General features: G+C 43.2%; 1 protein-coding gene and 1 long non-coding RNA gene across 4 annotated transcripts in view; one reads left to right on the forward strand and one right to left on the reverse strand.

Annotated features, from left to right (window-relative positions):
- The window catches only part of LOC140658547 (uncharacterized), a 57,928-nt gene that overhangs the window by 11,724 nt on the left and 23,833 nt on the right, over positions 1-22,371 (reverse strand). The window lies entirely within an intron of this gene.
- Positions 11,740-13,307, forward strand: LOC140658752 (protein shisa-1-like). Its single transcript, XM_072877528.1, has 2 exons — positions 11,740-12,010; positions 12,823-13,307. The coding sequence occupies exons 1-2, from the start codon at positions 11,740-11,742 to the stop codon at positions 13,305-13,307; spliced, it is 756 nt and encodes a 251-aa protein (XP_072733629.1).

Genomic DNA, 22,371 nt, shown 5'->3' on the forward strand with positions numbered 1-22,371 from the left:
CAGTCTCAAGGCTCAACAGTGCACTGCAGTCCTGACCTAAGATGTCATCAGCCCTTACTGGCAATATCCTCTTCTGGGGAGTGTGCCAATCACAACAAATCGTTCCATTCGGTGACACTTCTGCATCTGGGAAAATGTCACCCAGCTGAGATTAAAAAATTCATTCATATATAACATATGCCTCAACTGAGCAGCTGAAGACTGGTTCTTTAATCTTACAATTCCACTTGTCTCTGCCATGTCTTCCTGTTCCTGTCCCACCAGATTGTCTATGCAGCAGGTTATTTCTGCCTAACATTACAGCAGATCTCATGAATTTGTTACAATACCGAAGTGAAACTCTACTGTGAAAAGTGACTCTGTAAAATAAACAGGCAAATAAAATCTCATCCTAGAGTTCTATCTTCATTAAGTGTCAGTAAGTCCGTATCACACTTGCCTAGGTAACAAGTCAAGGGATGGACTCAGCCCACGGCTATTTCTGCACACTCAGCCCAGACACTAATAATTAATGAAGATGTGCAGACCAAATAGTGCCCTTTATTTCAAATGTGCAACCTCGTGACTTTCAGTGGGACGCTGGGAATATGATCGATGGCTTGATCTGAAAACAAGGGAATTGCACTGCTGGTTTTGCAATTGAAATTCATGTAATACATATGTTGATATCATGCAAGACAAAACAGGCTCCAGCTTGGGGTTGCCTAGCTTTGCTCTTTCTAGACAGCTAACAGGAGAAAAAGGTAATAAAATTTGCTGTTGCTGCTAATGGGACAGGTGAATACATATGGCAAATGGGAAAACAATGGGCTATTTTTATCTTCTCTGTCAAAGAAATAAAAGATTTTACGCCAAACCTTCAGCTGATGATTAATCAAGTTGAAAAGTTTTATTTCAGGTGAGGAACTGGCCCTTTAAATTTTCCCTTCATTGGAATAGGGGAATTTGAAAAAGGCCTTAGAAGACTCTTAATATTAACCTTGGTTAAGAATACAAAGAGATGCTTTAGTGTGACCAAGAGCTACAAGCAAGCTGTGCATTCTGAAAATACCCCGGGGGTCGACCACTTCCCTTCTCACCATCTCACAGCAAGGGCGAAGCCAACGGCTGGAACAGAAAACGGGGCTGTTTCTCTCGAATTACCTCCATGCCCGCACCAGGGCTTTGTGGCCAGCTCTGTTGGACTCCGTCAACATGCAATATCTCTCCTTCCAAGGAGGGAGCTAAAAGTAAATGCAAGTTTTATCAGCTATGTGTATTCCACTCTTTCCTTAGGATACCGGCCGAGTACAGGGGTCTCTGCAATTCCTGCAAGGGGCTGCCAAGGCCGGTGGTTCCTCAGTCACTGGCACCCTCTGGTGGAAGAGAACACAGGGTTTTATTGCTTAGACACAAGATGAGAGTTGTGTTCTTTGAGAGAAGAGGTGTAGCTTTTCACGCTTCTGCCATGCTGTTGCTGATCTGTCCGTAGAAGTGCCAAGACATTGCTTGCACCCTGTCCTGTGTACCCTGATGTTGCGCTAGGTTGTGTCTTGGGAGAGATAAGGATGCTTACTAGTTCTATAAACCAAATAGAACTAGCCCCAAGCCTTATCAGTTATGGTGGCAACTGATGCACACTCATTCAGGGTGAAAACAGATACCTGCTTAAGAGAGGTCTTCCGCAAGGCTTGACGTTCAAGAAAGCTACACCAATCTCTCGCTTTGGCTGCTGGCTCCTGGAGAAGGAGACTTCCATCATGAAGGACTGCTTGCTACACTCCTCCCCCTTCCTGGCATCATCCCTAACAGCAAGAAGAGAGCCCTGCAGAGATCTCTGTGCAGGTCTCCATGTTTCCCTTCTTTCCCTGTTGTGTGGTGAAACCCCACCAATGGTATTGTCATTTAATGAGCACGTTGTGGGCAATCAGGAGTTGGGAGCAAGGACAGGGCGTGTGGGACTGGCCCTGGCCAAGTGCTAAAAGTCCCATACGAGCAGCCCGCAAGGCTTCAATGACAAGTAGTTTTCAGAGTTGGGGGGCAACTGGAAGTTAACAGTAGAAGGCACTGAAGAGATATTCAACCAAGCACATCACCAGCTCAAGCCAAAGTGACAGATAAGGTAAGCTCTGGCTTAGTGAGCCCCACACTTGGGAGCACACACTTGATGTGTGTGGCACTTGACTAACAACGGCAACGTTATAAACCTGTGCTGATGTGGCTGCTATACCTGGGGCTGTGACTGAGGTGTGATATGGGACCGGAACAGTTATGCCAGCAAAACTACGATGTGAATGAACGTATCCTGGTATTCATTAGTTCATTTGGGGCAAAAGGATCAGTAATGAGGGATCTTAGCGAAAGTGCAGTTCTGTAACCCACAACCGATTCCTAGTGCATCCTAAGAGTAATGTAATTACCCTGATATAACACATGAGCCATTGTAGATCTGGCCTAACAGCCTGAGTTAACCCTCCAGGACAGACACCTCTCAGAAGGGCAACAGCCCAGAATATGGGCTGACCTTCAAAGCCACAGTTTAAATTGCTACCCTTTTTTTTGCTCACTGATTATTTTGCATTATATCTGAGATCGGTCAGGAAGAAGAAAAAGACTTTGAGCAGGAGACTGAAGTAACGCATGACAGAACTGTTCGATGTTTTAATGTCTGGGGGATTTAGTCCCTTATCTCTGATGCCAGCTGGGAAGAATGAAAGACTTTTCTTGGCATTAGATGAAAATTAAAACATCACTTATAAGACGTAACGGTCAAGCTGAAAGAGGTTCAGAGGTTCACCTTGAGGTTTGGCTTTGATTAAGTATCCAGAAATACCAATGCCTCTTTGAATTATCGGAACCTCTTGGTAATGAACGGGGCAGGGAGGACACCCTGTTTCTCCAGCATTTTCTGTTGTTCCCCGGGCATAGGAGGATAGCGACGTGTGGCCACTTTGCTTCCTCTTCTACTCAGAAATCATTCAGAGAGGCTCTTATTTTAATGGCCACAGAGCACAAATGTAAAATAGTAAAAGTACTAAGTGAACTGAACTTTTCTGAATTTCTAGAAAGGCTTGGGTTCTGTGAGGGCAACAGTTTGGTTTACTGTTTATCTTCTTCAAATATTTCCCCTTGCCTAAATTCCAAGTGATCAGTTTTACTGTACATGCCAGTGCTTGCGGTTCAGTGCACTTCCCAGCTGCCTTCCCTCCGCGATCTATCCATGCCGTGCAGAACTCATTGGTTTGTGTTCACATGGGTGTTGTCGGGACCTTTTAGACCTCTAGGGCCAAATTCATCCCATATGTAACTCTGAGGGAAATGGGGAGAATGGCAAGAGAAAAAGATTTGATCCCTGCTGTATCACACGGTTTTCTATCCTGTTGAGTTCCGCTTTTATTACAGTCCGTGTGGCAGAGCTGTAATTTGAAACTGAAGCAACAAACAACATTCAGCTTCACAGGGTTTGCTCACACACTGTTCTGTGAGAAATCCGGACAAATAGCCTGGAGGTAGGGGGGTCTGCAGCCCATGCTCACAGGCATTATCTCCGGGGTCTTCCCTTGCTCCTCAAGGCACAGTTTCATGGTTTACAATCTGAGACATCCACACCAGTTATTGCAGACTTCCCTGTGCTATGGTGTGATGAATCTTGCCAGTGCAATCACAAAAAAAAGGATTAAAATGAGGGCTTGGACAGGTGGTCCCCAAACCACAAGCCAGCAAAGATAAAGCCAATTCCACAGTGAACGTATGAGTGGCACATGGTCTGCCAGCAAATTCAAAGCAGCGATAAGTGACTGATGGTATATAAGGTTTCTCTGAAGTGTCAGAGCAATTGCAGAACTGCCAAGCAGATCGCAACTTGTGTCTGCAGAATGTAAGAAAGTGTCAAGAGAGACAATCACAAGAGACATCAAAGTAATTTCAAGAAAGAAACAAGCAGTAACCAGAAAGCACTATGAAGACTTGTACCAAGAAATAGAAGAACGAGTCTTGCGATGGACATCTAAATCACTGCTTAATTTAATCCCCAATACAGTGCCTACAGTCTAAGTACAGCACTGGGACTGACCTGTTCTAGGTCAGTCATCACGCACCTTAACTGTCTTCTGAAAACCCTTACGTGACATGGTATTTTTGAAAGGATTGCCTCTTTGCTGGTTTGCGTATTTTCTGTGTGTCTGTCTTCCTTTCTCTGGGACTGACTGAAATCTGGAACTTACAGCTATTGGGTCCCAAACCTCCATTTACTACATCACCTTGCCCCTATAGAAATTTCAAAAGGAAAGCAATTTAGAAAGGCGTCTACCTTATCCCATCTTCTTTTCTTAATATAAGCGTGAAGGATGTGTTCCTGCATGAAATTATCTAGTAATTTTCTTGTCTTTATATTCAGTGTTTCAAGTGTTCTTAGGAGAAGCACTGCCAGACTTTCAACATATTGTTATGGTTATCAACTTGATAAAATATAACGGTATTCTGTCTGCTTACCCCTCTCTGAGTCTTCCCTGCTGACTCCTTATTCTCTTTCCTATCAAGCATAAGTTTCTTTTCTTTATTTGCAGCATCTTCACAGCCTTTTCCTCAACCAGTTTCCAAAATCTTCATGACTAGTCTTCACCTTTTCTACCATCTCTCAATCGCTAGGAAAATGTTCATTCCAATTCCCCGCTAGTCCACAGAAAGCCTCCAGCTTGTTAAAACTTCAGTGATAAGGCTATGGTTTTTTTGCACTTTCCACTGTCCTGTTTGAGAGAAGGTCCTTGTAACTAAATACTCACAAAGCTACTTCCTCCTCAAAGGCATGCTCTGCCATGCTGACTCGCAAGACATCAACAACGGTAGCTCACAAGTAAGCTGACCTCACTGCTGCACCGTAGTCCCACTGTTTCATTGTATGTCTCCTCAGTCAGAATGCCTCACATGAAGGCTATTAGCAACTTAGGGCAGAAACTATTTCTGGATTATTTTATACAGCACCTTGCACAGTTTCCTTGACTGTCAGTTAGGTAATACACACACACAGAAATACAAATGAAATTGCTATTCCACAGCCTAACAGACACCCTGTCAGGACTTATTCCTGACCATGCTCTGATGAACCCGAATGCCTGCGAAGACCTTCAGTTAAGCTTATGAAGCATGATTCAAGCTGTCATGGTACTTCTCAGTGACTTGACTTCAGTTCAGATACAAACGCCAAGCCTCTGATAGCAGTCTTTTATACTTAGCTAGAAAATGCCTACTGCAGAAAAATTCAACAGAAAATAATAACAGCCGAAGGGGTCAGATATTCATCCAATTCAGAGCTGGAGATTTTAAAAGCAGGTTTTCCTTTGAGATTTCCAGCATTTCAGCCTTTTAATCCTTTAAATTCTGAAGCAGCTGCATCTCAAAAAAAAGAAAAACTTACAACTAACTAAATACAAAAAAATATCCAGACTTGTTTGAACTCTGAACACATTGTGATTTGAGTTAGCAATGAAAGTTTGGCTTAACTCTTACTGTGTTTGATCTTTAGGTTCCATCTGCTACAGCAGCATTGTTCAGCACCGCCTGGGCCTGATCTTCACACAGACGCAGCTCACCCTGATCTTTACACAGACGGAGCTCCGGCAGCTCCTGCTGACTCCCAGTGAAGCTAGGAGGACTTGTCCCCTCTTGAAAATCAGGCCTATTGTATATGAACAATCAAGAGCATTCAGACTGAACAACCATTCAAAAAGCACACCTCAGTAAATCACCATCTCAAAGAGTTCTGCCATTCTCTTTTCTAGTAACCGCTTGCAATAGGTGGTTTGTCTTTTTAGGTGAGGAGGGCCATTGGACTGTCCGGCTTTTTGCTGACATCAAGAGAGGACTCATTTGAGAGGGAAGAGCCCAGCAGGGAACACATGAACACCTTATTTCCTCCCTCAAAAGACTCCTCTTGTGGTAGAAAAGTGCAGAAATGAGGCTGGCTCTTCAGGAAGGAGAAAACAGACATGTAGTTGGGAGGAGGAAAGAAGGAAAATCACCAGGAGTGAAGGGGCTAAGTCTAACTCGAGGAAAATTTAAGACCTGAATTTTTACTGAAGTCTGTTGGAAATAGCTGGTTCAGTCAAATAATAATGCCCCAAAAAAGGACTAACGGTGTTAAATCCACTGATGTGAGCCACCTCTGTCCCATTCTCTTTGCTGAGGAAGATGAACAGTACTGACTGGTTTTAATATTTCTTGGTTTTGTTTTTAAAGAGGTGGCAACCTAGCTAACAGGCTCCATTTAGATTTTTGTGACTAGGCAAGTCATTGCACGTGGATCAGGTGGGACTGTGAGTATTAGGTATACACAAAAACTGTTGTAACTGTACATATAGATCAAAGATAGAGGTGTCTTCTTTTTCATGCACTTCTCAAAGCAGAATGCTAATGTGCTTGTTTGTCTCTTTTTTCTTTCTTTTTTTGCTTGTGGAAGCTTTGTGAACATTTCTGAAATTGATACTCAGTTAAATTTGCAGCTCACTTAAAAAAGAAGAAAGCTAAACTGCCTAAAAAGAAGAAAAAAAGAGAAGTAAATTGGAGAGCTCTCTAGTCCTAAGGAGAGCTGGCTACTCCCGCCAGCACCCTCCGCTGCTAATGCTCCACAGTGCCTGTTCTGCCATCGTTCTCATCTGCACGCGTGTTGATAAAGTAAAGCCAGGCATCAGCAGGACACGGCTCACATGAGCACACGCACTAAAGCCAACCAACAGGCTTCTAATAGGCAGTAATTGTTTCTATATAAAACATGCAGAGATTGTGTCCCTTTTTAAACTAATAAGCTTACAGGTCTGCTAGTTTTCTTCTGCAGAGGCAGCGTACATTTTTACAGACACTAATGTTGTTGATTCTCTAGTCTGGTCTCATCTAAAACCTGGCCAAAGCACTTAAAGAACAGATGAAGTAATGCAAGCCTACATTACAGAGAGCTATTTTCTCAATAACATAAGGACACCTTGGTACCACATCACAAAAGAAAACCTGACACTAGGCTTAAATCTGTATCTTCAGAAAACAGTCGATGCTGCAGCTTGCTCTTTTTCATTATATTAAACTCAAGTAATTATTAGCTTCTCCTGTAGCTTCCTCATTACAATGGCAGAGCATGGATTTTGCTAAGTAAGTATCCACAGCATGCCCGCTGGTTCAGGGATGACACCCCTTCACTAATCAACCTCCAGTAATGACCTGCAGAGAAAGATGTGTGCTTGCCCATCACCTTGGCACATGGGCCTCCTGGCTCTATCCTGAATTACTGCCTTTATTTTCCTGCATTCTTCACTTCCTTAATGATAAGGTAATAAAGCAATACTACCGTAATTACTAATAAAGGGACTCTTGTTAAAGGACAAATCTTCAGTCAGCAAGCAGTCACTGCAGGGAGCTACCTGTCTGCATTATACAGAGCCAGAATGAGGAGACTGCTCTATGGGACTCTCACTTGCCAGCGCCAGCCCATGTGCGAGGAGTAGCTCCCTGCGGCTGCGTCACACGAATGTGAGTAGAGAATCAGGCCTCAACAGCTTAGCAGGAACAGAACTGCTCAGTGGTATGAGACTGCATTGTTTTTCAGTCCCGTGAGGCTCACGGTTTGGGCTCAGAAATCCCCCAGCGGAACCTGCCTAGCAAGTCTTCATCTCCAGGCAGTGGGCTCCTCCACTCCATCCCAGCTGGCCTCTTCCCTCTAAATCACAGTCATCAATCTCTCCTGAGTCTTGCCTCCTGCCATGATTCTTCTGCCCTGTCAGTCCCAGTCTCCCCCTTCCCCTAAACTCCTCATCCATTGGGGGATAACATCTGCATGGGTGGCACAGGGTGAGGCAGGCAGAAGTACAGAAGTCCCTAAATAGCTTTAAAGCAGCCATCTCAGGTAGCAGTTGCTTTCTAGCTTACGCTGAACTCCTGATGCTCCAGCTAGTTTTCTCTTTCTGACACCACAAGCAGTCCCCCAGATCCCCAGAGCAGAACTCTCCTTCCTACATGTCTTGACTCAGTCTTCCTTACCAGGCTCCCTGTTCACACCACGATTCAGTCTCCCAAGTCTGGTTCCCTGCCTACGCTCTCCCTCCGGCTCATTCCTTGTTTCCTTGCTTAGACAGGTCTGATTCTTTCTTTCTTCACCTTTGAGCCTCTCTCAATTCGACATTCACACTCAACTAGCTCCTTCCCTCTTGCGTTAATCTTTCAATGTGCATAAAGGCAGCGGGGAGATCAGGGAGAAGGAGGTTGCTGGATGTTCAGTGGTTAAGCGGAAACCTTCATTCTCCAAGGCTCTCCGGCCAGCACCATACATCCACACTCCACCTTCGCGTGTGAAGCATTCAGAGGAATAATGAGTTGCAGAGGGCTCCCCAGCCTTGCAGCTAACAGCTGGAGGCAGGTGGCATTGACGGTGCACATCAAGCATGGTAAAAATAAAGTATATGGAGTACCTGGCTACCTGTCATAGAATATTTGCATAATTTCTCATAGGCAGCATTTACTCAAGAGCCACACTCACGAAACGCAAAGAACTAAGTTACTGTAGGGCATTCTCGTTGTGCCTCCCATATTTCCCTGTATTTTATTTAGGGCTGGAGCCAGCACCCAGCACAGCGCTGACTGACCTGATGTCAGAGGGAAGGAGCACACGCAGCATCAGGAGAGAACTGGTCAGCACCTTGCAGGATCTGGCCATTGGACTGCAGACTCCTGTTAGCAGAGAGGGATTAGTTCTTCCCTTGTTTTTTCTTCTGTATTGAACGTGCACTTGGCATTAAGAAATGACAAGAATATACCTGAAATCTGGTGGCAGAGTTCAATCTTCAACATTACAGAAGATTGTAAAATACTGATACTGTGCACCGGGACTGCAGGGAAGGCAAAGCAGCTGCAAATCAGGAAGTTTCCACTTTGTGCTTTCTGCTTACAATAACAGGAATTTTTAATCATCTTGCTGTGCAAATAAAATTCACGAGGGGGAATGTACATTTCCCTAAATAAGAGAAATAACCCTCACATGGAAAAAAAAAGACTTCTCTCTAAGGGCTATTTCCATGGTAACTTGTAAATGCAAAGCTCAAGCTGTTTTGGCTTGCAGGGATACTCAGAAAAGGTAACAAGATTGTTTGTTGTTAATAATGGGAAACGACCATCACTGTCCTCTCATGCAAAATAGGCTGGATTATTTTTGTTTAAAACTTCCCCAAAGCTGGCAAAGAACAAGCATGAAAAATTTCACCCTGGCAGGTGAAAGACTAAGAAAGCTGAGAGTGACTGAACATAAGGAATTAGAATACAAACTTATTCATGATTTATCCTTGTAGTTCACAACCAGCACCCCAATATATCCATGTAGCCCTTTTTATCCTGTCAAAATTCAAAGTGGGTCACAATTTATGCAAGCATATACAATTTTTATACACAATTACATTAATCTCCTTCCACAGTGGTTGAGCAGACATCACAGCAACAGAACAGACTATGACAAAATGAAGATGCAAGATTTTGAATCAGGAAACAAATGCCCCCCAAAACACACACAAACACACACACAGACCCTGAACAGGAACTCTGCATTTAGTTTCCAAGAGCTTATCCCTCCTAAGTGAGGTAGTTCCTATGCAGGAAAAAATAATACGTGACCATGTTGTTAACGATAGTGTATATGTAGAGAGAGGAAATCATGTAAGGGCAGCCATCATTCAAAGTGTTAATGCAATGAGTAACTTCAGGCATTTCTTAGCATTTGAATACCTGACTTAGCAGCTGTCTTTATACTCTTTTAATGTGGAAGATGGGAGGAAATAATTGCATCCCATTCTCTTTACTGAAATACATTTTATTATTTACTCTGCAAAGTGCTAAGCACATGCTTAAAGCCTGTCTGAGGCTGCTTTTTCCCCTAACGACAAATAATAAAAGTTAGTATTTAGTCTGGCCTAATAGTGCTGAGGTTGAATGTGTGAATAAACTAGAATTTGCCTTAAGGGAAATATAGCTCTGGGCTTAAAGTATCACTTCAGTGCTTTGAGAGTCCAATCCAAGATAGTACATCACTCACCTCTGGCTGTCTTTTAAAGGGTGTTGAGGTTGCTCCATATTTTCTAGATCATGCCCATGGATTTAAAGGATTAGGTCCTATGCAGTCAGCCAGCCTTACACTTGTGGAGCTGAAATGCAGCAGGGTAAAATGCATAACTCAATGCGCTGAGCAGGATTTCGAAAGGTCTCTAGTTCTAAGCAGAGGTTTCATTTAATACTTGTGAATCCAAGGATCTCTTTAACCAGGTTTACCAAAAAGCCAATTAAAAAATGATACACGGAAGGTGACTGCCTGGCAAAGGTGATGAGCGCTGATGTCTTTGGCAGATTGAAATATGACTCAACTGAACCTATCAAATAGTTAATAAAGCATAAATGTGCAAGCTGTTATCTAATATTAAAACAAAAGATCATCAGAAGGGAGGTAATTTTGTGCAAATGTTTCTAAAAGTTTGCATCACTGGACAGCCTACCTCTACAATCAGTGGCAACACTCCTAAAAAATTGTGTGGGAACCAGCTTTTGTGTACAGTCAAGAATACATTTTGGAAGCTTCAAGCAAGCTGCAAATAGTGCTACAAATTACCAGGATATTGGTCCAAAAGATGTTGCCCTAACTCCCTGCTTTTCAAAGTGCTCAATTAGCAACAACTTTCTTCCTCATTGCAGTTAAGCTAACGATGCTTCAGACATGGATCCTGTTAATATAGCGAGTAGTTAGACTTGTAAGGGGACTAAGAAAGACTACAAATGGTCTGGTTTTATTTTTAGTTCAAAGATGAAGAGGTCACTACCACTCCTGTGCTGCTATGGGGTCTTTGTAACACTGTAGGATTTTCCTGTGTAGGTGAAACTTCCAAGATCTTGAAATAGGCATTTTGTCCCCTGAAACATGCTCTGTAATTCACGGATTGCACTGTGTGTAGGGAAAGCAGAAGTGCAAAAGACCCTTTAAAATTTTCAGCCTGTAGGTTTTCAACCGCAGAGACAGAAATTAGACCAACTTAGAGCTTTCAAAATTAATTTTTCCTACATTTTCAGATTAAAATCTTCTTCTTTGTATTTATGTAATTGATTATCCATGTTAAACAAGGTGAAAATCACCTTGTTATCAGTTTGTACCAGTTACACTTTAGAGCCCACTAGATGCTGGTTATCCCTGTATTTTCTTTCTGCTCTGGAAATTTTATTTCTCACTTGTCATCCCGTGTTGTCCCCAGCTCAGTCCCCAGCCTCCCACCTCTGACACTTCAGCTACTCGACAAGCCCCTGAAGGAATGAAGCTTTGGTACCAGGGTAGCCCTGGGCTGTCTGTATCCCGCACTCCTCAGCCTTGCTAAGGGTGCCCTGCGAGCCCAAATGCCTAACCATGAGTGTGAGATGTCCCATCTCCAGGAGGAACCAGTGGCTGCTCCCTGCAGGAATAAAGGGGAGAGATGAGGAAGGTGGAGCTGGAGTAGCTGCAAATGGTTTTCAATTAGTGGGTCCTTCTTTGTTGCTGTAAAGAGAGGGGATTAGAGGCAGGTCACGGGCCAAGAGATAAAACCTCCTGAAACAGGAGCTTAGGCAGTGCCTCGGTGGGCAGCTGGTGGTCTGGGAGCACTGCGCTCTGCAGCTGCCTGCGGTGGTGTGTGCCTTGCCTTCAAAAAAAGAAGAGGGGGAAAAAAAAAGGCCAGTGTGGGCCAAGCGGCCAGAGGTGGACAGCCTGCGTGACCCGGCATGGCGAGGGGGGTTCCCTGTGCCCTAGTGCTGCTGCTGGCCCTGCCGTGCCCCCCCGGGCAGGCGGGCGAGTACTGCCACGGCTGGGCTGGCGGCCCGCAGCGCTGGCACCGCGGCTTCCAGTGCCCCGAGCGCTACGATGGCCCGGAGGCCACTCTGTGCTGCGGGACCTGCAGCTTGCGCTACTGCTGCTCGTCCCGAGAGGCCCGCCTGGATCAGGGCCGGTGCCCTGGTGACCATCAGCAGCCCAGCCCCAAGCCTCCGGTGCCAGGTAAGCTTCCCGTGCCTCTAGCAGATGGGGAGGGTGATATCAGATGTGCTTTCTTCTTTGCATCCCCTGGAGCAACCTTCCCGTGGTGGCACCAGCCAGATCCTTCCTCTGTTTCTCTGCCCTGCAGAGCTCCAAGCCGTAAGCATTGCAGCAGAAAGGCGTGGAGCCCAGGCACAGTGCTTATTCTGGTGGCTGCGTGGGCCAGAGCCACTCAGTTCCCTTCACTGGGAAGAGGGAATAACTTGGGGCTTCACTCAGAAGACCTTTCTGTCAGTCCTACTCTTAGAAAAGCCTCTAAGCTACTAACACAGTAATCCGGTAACACCTCTGATGTTTATATCCCTGGTGGAACACGTGTGTTGCTAACCTGCTCTGGTAATGCATGGGGGTGCCTCTAAGCAATGCATTTGGCTTAATTTCTGGCTTGTAAAAATGCTTGTAGCCCTCAAACCCAGATTCCATAGGCAACCCAACAGCAGTTTAGGTACTAACTATATGCTGAAACAGTTACAAGTCTGAATTTCTACTTAATCATGCACAAATTTAAGTACTGGAACAGCTCTTGCATGGGTATAAATGGCAGATGCTATAGGACTGACTGGTCTGACCCTCTGTAATTTAGGCTTTTTCGAATGAGCCTGCCATAGCAATTGCCAGTTTCTAATCTTCTTGCTGCAGCAAGAGAAGAGCTGAGAGTAAAACTACTCTGGCCTGCTCCCTGGTGCACGCATGTCTTAAGGAATGAAGAACAGAATATAAGCTAGAATACCCCACGAGTGAATGGTTGGCTAACATCACTCTTCCATTTTCAGTGCCCGTGTACCTGCCGTTCCTTCTTGTTGGATCTGTATTTGTGGCATTTGTTGTTGGCGGTGCCTGTGTTGGAATTTGCTGCTGCAAATGCTTAAAATCCCAGGATGAGGGGCAGCAAAGTGGACTTGCACCCGGCCAAACTTGGCTACTAGAACCTGATCTTCCTTCTCGCCTCTCCAGTTCCAGTTCTGCCACCAGAAACTCTCTGAGTAGCGGTCCTCAGACCAGCAACATCTGCATGACTCTAGCTCCATCCCTTCCTATTATTGGGTTGGCTGAAGATGCTCGGTTCTTAAGTCCTCCACCTACCAGCGGACAACTCTTGCACCCTTCACGTGCTAACCACAGAATCCCAACTGATCATACCGCAATAATGGCTCCAGCATCTTTCCTTAAAAGAACAATTTATGGACACAGCGCTGACGCATCCCCTCTTGGGGTAACACAGGGTGACCAAATGACATACTCAGGAGTTCATGTCTGAAAAGATGACACATCAGCATACAGCCTGAACTGGATGCTACTTCACTATTATAAAAAGTTCTTTGTGACTGAAACGAGGACTTTCAAATGTTTGACACTATTAGGAAGTGTATCAATTTTGGCTTTTTACAGCTCTGAAGATGGTTTTTAGAACTTCTTTTAGGTTCTTGTTTTTTTAACTTGTATTATTTTAATGCTATTGAAAAAGGCAAGATTCTGAGGCCTGTATACCTGGTTCAAGGAATGACTGAAACTGTAGAAATGAGTTTCACCCTTCCCTGGTCCTTTCAAGCTGCCATACCATGCTCTAGGGGACATGTCAGAGGACTTGGTTTCAATTTCTGTAGCCGTGTCATTTCTCAGCAACATAGGACACGGAGGTGCCTTAGTGGAGTTATTAATTCTGGACGCTTGACAGCCTGTAAAGCACAGGAAGACTGTACTTAATCTACACTCTTCTACCGGTAATCTGATGCACGATGGAAAAACACTGCCTGTGACTCACCTGCCCCTGATGAACTATCAGTGAAGTGGTGCTGCTAAAGGAGCAACTTCTAGCCCTAATTTCAGTAAAATGAACGTTTAGTACAGATACTAGGGGAAGATAATAAAACAATGTATATGTTGCTTCCTCTCTTCCAGTGCCTTAGTGGTCTTTTTTCTTTCTTTACATAACTGGACACTTCAAATGGGTGAAGAATTACAGGGTAAGGTAAGAACAAAATAAGACTCCAATCAGTGTTCTGAGAAAAGCTGGAATGCTGGAAAAGCTTGCCTACTTTGACTCCTTGTTAAGATGCATGCTGCCTGACTGCAGCCATCCCCTTCACAGCAGGACACTGATAGGAAGAAGTTGTCAAAATACACTAGTCGCTGCTGGAGTGTTTTAACACCTCCTCACAGCACAGAAACCTGAGTGATTATACTGCGAAGGCATGTTAAAAGGAATCCACAGGTGTTACCAGTAGGAGCAGGGGCCAAATGCTAAAGCCCTTCCCGTGTTGCCTATCAAACAGAAAACTGGTACGATAAAGATGCTTGGAGACTTCTCTTGTAAGTCAATGGGACTAATATACTTTGTAAACAAATGTATGACCTTACGCTACTTTATGGAGGTTTTACTTCAGAATGTTACATCTTAATTCTGGTGAGCGGTATGTCCTACAGTAATGCTTATACTAAGCACACATATCTCCGTGTGCTCTAGTTTGTAGGGGCAAGGTGATCTATTTGGATAACTTCCCGACTCTTCCATGGGCGTCAATCAGAAATTTCACAGACCTTAGCTGACCCAGGGCTGTGACTTATGTTTGCTTGGCCAGTTCCTCTTAAAATTGGAATAAGAATATAAGCATGAAAACAATACCCTAAAAATAAAAACTTCCCCGAAATACTGAGACTCGTGTTGTACACTTGTTCTGGTACCGAAAAATAGTAAGTTAAGGCTTCCAGAAATATACTACCTTGAACTTTAAAGTGTTGTCCTTGTTACAGGCAGTGAGAGGTCGCTGGGATTTATTGATACCTATGCCAATACACAGCACGGCAGCTGGAATGCTGGTTTTTAAAGTTAGGTTTTAAACTTGTGCCGCTGAAAGCACTTAGAAAATGGCTTCCTTTTTATACAGTAACTGTTGTTTGCAGCTGGCTTAGGAAAATCTGTAGCTGAATGGAGTAGTTTATCTGGTTAAATGTCCAATTTTGATAGTAGATCACGACAAAAACTCGTGTCAGTTCCAAGACAAATGGACAAAATCCTTCCTGATGCTCTTAGTTCTGGGAAATACAGAGCGACTCGCGTCACAGTTACGCTGTTAGGAAGACATATTTTATGCTTAGTAGACTCGGGCATTAGAAATGGAGACTAGGTGGTTTTATCAGCTAGTCTCTCCTTTAATAACACATGATTATTCTCTACTGTAGATTTTCTGAACTAGAAAGGTGTATGTGACCTGACAGTCAGTACACTTAAGCCTCAGCCTGTAGTGTATATAGACCTCCTGTCAACTTCAACAGAAATTGAAAGCTCTCCAGGAGGCAGCTTCAGGATAAGGTTTTAAATTAAATACGAAACCTGAGGAATAGCCTTCCTGATACCATAAAACAGAAAAGGGTCAAGGGGTTCACGTGTAAGCCTAAAGAATTAAAAGGAAAAAAAGTTGATCAGAAGTGAGGAACAGAAAAGCTAAATGGTTTTGTGAATGCTGCCTTAATTGCTCTCTGGCGAGGATTAGCAGCCTGTTTGGAGTCAGCATACCTTCCTCTCCCCCACCTTCCTCTGTGTATGCCACAACTGAAAAACTGAGACAAAAAAAAAAAGAGGCAAAGGGGCTTAACTGAGCAGACGCTCACTGGCAAAGCTAGGATGGGAACAACAGGAGTTTCTGGATCCCTATCTCAGTATTTTCTGTGTAGTCAAAACTAACGTTTGCGGCAACAAAGCCAGGGCAAATATTTCAAGGCTTCAATATTTCTTTTCAAAACTGCAAGAGAAAACAAGACCTAACCAATTTGTTGCGCTCCATGGGCTGGAGAGACGTTTTTTCAAAGAACCATTTGCTTAACATCTTCCATCAAGCACCTTTGTAAACTCGGATTACCATGGTCTCAATTAGCATCTGCATTGAGCAGATCAACTGATGTGGGGACTCAGGAAAAAGCACAGAGTATTTTTTATGTAAATGTTATCCCTTTACTAATTTGAGGGGCCTTGCTACTGAGTTTAGCACATCTTTAGATAGATGGGATATGTTCACGCTAAAACCCTTTTTTCTCCCCTAAACTGCTTTTCCTGATTCAGGCTAAAGAAGAAGTACTTAGCAGAGACTAATAGTCTACTTACCACCTATTGTACTAGGTGCTTTGCTTTGTTTGCCTAATGATGCCCCCACCCTATTCCCCTCAACTTCTAATTAAGAAATGATTTACACTCTTTGCTCCTTAATCCTCAGTAATGACACAGGTGATCTGAATTGTTCTTGGTGTATTCTTTCTGGGTTTAGGAAGAAGGAATGTAAGAGCTAAGAATTGAAAAGGTGAAGATGACAGCTTTAGCTCTCAAAAGCTTGTTACGAGGCTTGCAGGATGGTGTCCATGTGGTTTCTTACAGGCTTGTCTGCACATGGCATTGCCTTGTTCTGAACAGTGTTTTTAATTTTCTTTAGCTTCAATCTGTTCCTAATTGATCTGAGATAAACCAAAATGTATTTTTGTCACGATTTTTTGGACAGATTTAACCAAGCCAGTTTAAAGCAGGACAGGTTTCTATGTAACATATAACCGTGTCTCCACACTATTCCTGTTTTACTCCTTTTTTTTGCACTGAATCAATATACAGCGCTGATCAATCCACTCCGTGCTACTAGAAGATTAAAACAAAGCAGCTGAAAGAGCTTTTACTTCTCATGCTATCAAGCCATGGTTTTTAAAGTACTGAATGAAAAGCAACCCCCCTTTCTGAACAGGTAAGTATCTCCAGTTTTCCCTTGGGGAAAACTAAGGCCCAGAGAAGTTGTTCAAGGTCTTTCACCTCTCTCACTCTTTACCTCTTCCGAGGCCACACAGTGTATTGGCAGAACTGTGAAGAGATTGCAGCAACCCCAGCTCCATAACTTAGATGAGTCCACTATTGGTATTAACAGTATAATGAATTTCTTTGGCTAAGAATAAGGATTGATATTTGCCTTGCATTAAGTGACAGATTTGCTTTTATTCAGCATAGCTGCAGTTTTTTAAATGTAAAACCAGAGTTGACTGTTATGGATGCTGTATGGTTTTTTTCGTGTTTACACCAAGGGTTTCACAAAGATCTGCAACAATTCATTCCAATCAAGTCAATTCAACTCTGAACTGAAACAAGAACCCCCTCTATCCTTCAAGCAGAGCTACGCTGATTTGCTATTCTTCAGTACCAGGTATTCTGGCAGATGGATCAAAAATTGTCAGAATGCAAAAGCGCATCAAACCTACAGTTTTCTGTGGGATCTCAAAGCAAGGAGGAGCATTCCTCACATGGAAGTTATACTATTTCCTTAGGTCCTTCCTACAAGAAAGTGAAGGTGGTTACAATGTAAGCTCAAAGTTGTAGTGGAAAATGGTATGTATTTCTATTGCTTTGCAACAGCTTTGATTGTCTTTACACCACCACCGTTTGTTGTATTAGATCTTAACACAGTGGAAAGGACAGGGCCTAACCAAAGCCCCACATACTGGGAAGTGCCTCCTGGAATCTCAGTGTCTTGATACAGATGCATGAGGGTGAAGGAGGTTCACAGGGCAAAATGGGACTGGATGTTTTTAACACAAGCTGAGGCATGGAGGAATGGATGTAGTCTCGACTGGATGGATGCACGTGTCTGCACAGCCACAACCACAGCATCTGACATGAGAGCGAGTGTGCTGCTGCACCAAACCTCACAAATGTGGAGGAGGGGAGAAGGCTGTAATCTCTGGTTTCCAGTAAATCTATGCCCGCCTAGGAAAAAACCAGATCCTTATGTGCTCCCTCTTCCCTCCAGGGCCTCTGAGAGATGCAGTACGTATCTGTAAACGAGCACTCTTGCCAGTATACTTTCTGTTTGCCTTTTTTTAAATTAAATAAGCTGTCTTGAGCAGGAGCACTGTGGGAGGCTTCAACTTGCACGAAGCGCTGCCAGCTTGCTTCCTTCCCTTTGATGCGTGATGGCTAGCGTGGTAGCCCCATTGCTGACTTCCAAACCTCATCCCTGTTGCTGAGAAATCAGGCAGCCACTGCTTAGGCAGAAATAGAGGATAGCAGCCTGGCAGTCCTGGGTGCAGATGCAGAATGAAACTGGAAATGTTTTTCCTTTCCTAGGAAATACGGCATGGAGCTGCATATAGTGGCCTGCTTGCCTATGTACCTCATGCCTGCCTGCATGCTTTCCTGTCGCTCTATGCATGGAATTTGCTGGAATAATTTTTTTTCTCTTAAGCCCTTAACAGTTACTATTTTACTGACAAAAGATTTCCATGTAGTTCTCGTATAATGGGACTGCCATCTCCTGTTTATCAGAAACAGGAAGGGATTGGTGGGGGCCCAGGAGAGGTCTGTCATGCTAGAGATGAGCACTTGTTCCCTGATACTGGTTTATGACAAGGATCAAACCCCAGCTCGTTGGCGTTTGTGGTTATCTCCTGTTTCAACTGCTGATTATTTCAGTCCCTTCTTGTTCAAAGCATCATGACTATTGCTTTTACAAATGAACGAATGACATGTCTCAGTATGAGCCTTGTGCATGCATAAATTAAAATATGGTATGTTTTGCTAGTCCTTTTTTTTAATTTGTCAGGCAAAATTTGGGAAGTATAAGGGGACAATGAGTTTGGCGGGCACTTTGGATGCTGAAGTTCAGAATCCTGTCCATCTTTACCGTGTATTCATGTTTACTCCGTCAGAGCCTGAGAAAGTTGGTTCTGGATCCAGGACCTCACTATAGCTGGCACTGCACAAGACCAGGTCCTGGCCTATAAGTGCTCAGGCAATGTCAGTTCCAGCAACATTTTGCAAATACAGGCATACTGCTACTTTGAACTGACAAAGTGCTTCTAGTATAGATGCAGTTGTACTGACAAACATACACTTTGTACCAGTAAAATTACTTCTAAGAACAAATCAAGCTCTAGAACAGCTGCACGGGATATTTTCTTACTAAGTCTCCATAAGGGAATAAAATTGCTTGCTAGGACACTCAGAGAGTGTCGTGATTTTGAATAACACAGAAATGCCAGAAAAAAGCCTGGCATAAAGCAGACAGGAAAAGAGATATATGTCCCTTTATTATTTTCATGGATTGCAGCTGAATTTCTTAATTTCTCTGGGCTCTTTAGTCAAAAGGATAACTGATCCAAATGCATTTTGAGGTTTGGAGAAACTGGGATTCAATTCTGCACTTAGCAGAATATATGATGCAGACAACTTGCACACTTGGGATTTTTCTGCACCACATATTTGATTTCAGAGGACCCCTCTGCAAAAGCCTGTCTGGGTTCTGCTCATTAAAAATGGTCACAAGGACCACATACGTTATCTCCCTTCTAATGGGGATCTTATTTTAATTTTTTTTTTGTTTTGCTGCTTCATGCAAGCCATTAAGGATGCAAGTCTATGGTCATGTGTATGTGTGAAAAATGTAACGGTTCTTCTCTCAGTATCACAAAACTGCTGATAAGTAGTTCTGTCAGCAGCAGAAACTAATGAAGCTTGGCTTCCTCTGGAGTTGCCTCCTGTTTATATGCTCTGATGCCTAATAAGGTGAAAAATGACTGAAGCTTTCCTAAGGCTTGGCTATTCATTATAGCTCCCTGTCCCATGGTGGGTCATACTGGGCGAGTCCTATAAATCACCTCTCTATGGGAGTATTAACAGGATTTGTCTCTTCCACCTGGCTACCTGTGTCATGAAACTTGTAGGAACTTCAGATCTTTGAGGTTTCAGCTCCTGTGTCATATATGCATGATTTGATCAATGGATTCAAAAGGTACTGGGGAAGATTAGGAATGGGAACTTGACCAGTGAACAATACATAAGGCTTGTTTCCTTGGGACGCCAGATTATAGACTGCGCTGTGCTGGGTAGCGGAGCTGTTCTTTAACTGATCAGGTCTTTCCAGGAATCAGGCTCACCATGTGAAGTTTGTTTTTCTTTATGTACCCTCATCTCCTGAATTTGAATATCACATTTCAGTAAGGATCTTGAGCTGGCTATTACGTAAAAACTACATACATCTTTCCACTGGAAGAATGTGAGGGTCTTTGCGTAAGCTCTTGGCCTAATCATTAAGAAGACTATTCCAAAATCTTTCCATCTCCTGCTGCTGTGGTCCTGTCATATCAGAGGCTTGGAGACAAATTAAGATAAAAAGAAAGACTAGTTTAGAAACCAACTCATGTTATTTCCAGTGAAATCTCCTTGCCTCACAGATATAAAAATGAACCTGCTACATTTATTTCTGTGCCTTTTAAAAATAATCTGTGGATAAAAGCAAAAACATTTTCTACTTTGAGGATGGTTTTAGGAACAATTTTCAATTAACTGTGTCAAACAATGTTTTCTTAATTTCTCTGTGTATTGCGTTCACATTCTCTCACTGCCAAATTAATCTTTTACTTGAAGATACATCTTTCATGTCTGCCGTGCAATTGCAATGATGAAAAGGAAGGAAGGTGAGAGAGCAAGAAGTGGTATATGGAAGAATATGCATCAGAGTCCTCCAATAAATACAGCAGGCTGCAAAGATTTTCTGTATAGCAAGGTGAGCAGAATTATTTGTGAGTACCAATAAAGGCAGCTGCCAATATTTATGATACTAAAGTACTATAAAAGGAATCCAGTGTTCTTAGGGCTTACATGACCAGATTTTCTCTTGTGCCAGAGCATGAATCACTGCTGCACCTGCTCATCTGCTCACTTTAATGAGTCCAGTCAAGACCTTAACGGCTCGTCTCCAATGAAAATCTCTGTCCTCTTCCTCACTCAATGCCCATCTTCTATACTTGGCGTAGAGAAACAGATCACAACACTGCGTAATTGTGCCTGTCAGGGAAGTTTCATAAAAACAGGTAGCCAGGTGGAAGAGACAAATCCTGTATTATACGTGGGGGAAACAGCAGTAACTGCAGTTACAACTGTTAACTTGGCCACAGTATTTATATTGCTAGTTTAACAGACAGGGAGATCAAAGCACAGAGATTAAGGCCTAATTCTTCTAGAGTAGTCCACTAATATTTAAGGCTTTTGATTTTGGGGTGTCCAACTTGAAAAACCGCAAACTAAATTTCAGATGCACTGAAGACGCAGTTACAGCTGGAGCAAATGGGAGCAGAAGGTGTTCTGCGCTTCTGCAAGTCAGCCTGCAGACTTCTCAAAGTGGGTGTTCCAGAGCCTCCCAAATCAGGTATTGCTTATGAAACTTGGCCTTCAATGACCCTTAACTGTAGTTCCTGGCAACATTTCCTTTATTCAGGCAATATTACCTAGTCATGGAGGCTGTGGTTCGACTTTAATGTCAGAAAGACAAAGTACTAGGTAATCTGGCAGTATAAATTTCATTGAATTAGGCAGGACAGTATGATCACATTTTTTATCAAACTAGCCAGAGCGCACACTATGGTGTTTATGCAGCCTTTGTGGTTTACGTTAGCTTTCTGCCAGCTCTGTAGAGATATGTGATACCTGGTATGTCATAAAATCTGCTGAGACAAAGTTATTACACAACATTTTTTTTTAACGGACTTGAACCAAACAGAGAGTTTGCACTAGTTCCATGCTTTTTTTCCACGTGTCATCAGAGCTTTTGATCTGGTACAAAGTGCCAAAAACCAGATTCACCACTTTGTAGAACTACAGGCTTAAGCTATCAAATAAGCATGTGCCCTACAAGTGAAACCTTGAATGATTCTTTACAAACTACATTGTTGATTTTAATAAGAATAAACCTGATCACCATGAGAATTTTTGCAAGTACTGTAATCAAAACCAATTTAATTTCCAATTTAGTATGCAGTGGCAACAGTCACAGCTGGAATTCATGAAACCTCAGAGCTTTCACCCAAGCCTTTCCAATGGCAAAGAGTTTCTACAGGGGATTAACTGAATAAATTGTAGAAGAGACTCATACAGCGAGTAGGAGAATCTGAACTTGTGGGAGTTTACTTTCCTTCTCCACTCATTAAGGAGTGATGATCAGATTTCTGAAAGCAAATATGCTGTGGCTCAAACAGCACAGGTAACTTACAAACTAATATTGCCCTGGGCAGAAAAAAATAAATGCAAGACTGTACCCATGACCCTGCTTTGTAAGTGGGCTTTTAACCCATGAGACCTTCAGTAGAACACCTTGGGGAATTCTCTTGCCCAACTTAATACATTTATGCTTCACTTTCACTAAAAGAGCTATTTCTGCCAAGAGCCTAATTTCTGACAGTTTCTTCAGACATTTTCACTCTAGATCATGTGGCACTTAGATAAGGGATCCATACCACCCAGCACATCACAACACACTGCTTATCTGTGGTGAAATTTGATGGAGCCCCGCTAATATTTTCTA

This window comes from Ciconia boyciana, chromosome 12 (assembly GCF_034638445.1).
Source record: "Ciconia boyciana chromosome 12, ASM3463844v1, whole genome shotgun sequence".
NCBI lineage: Eukaryota > Metazoa > Chordata > Aves > Ciconiiformes > Ciconiidae > Ciconia > Ciconia boyciana.

What these genes read in the sequence shown, in the direction of transcription:
- LOC140658752 (XM_072877528.1), top strand. Translation starts at nt 11,740, where the DNA reads ATGGCGAGGGGGGTTCCCTGTGCCCTAGTGCTGCTGCTGGCCCTGCCG. An exon ending in CCCCAAGCCTCCGGTGCCAG is followed by an intron (nt 12,011 to 12,822) that starts GTAAGCTTCCCG and finishes TTCCATTTTCAG; the next exon opens with TGCCCGTGTACCTGCCGTTC.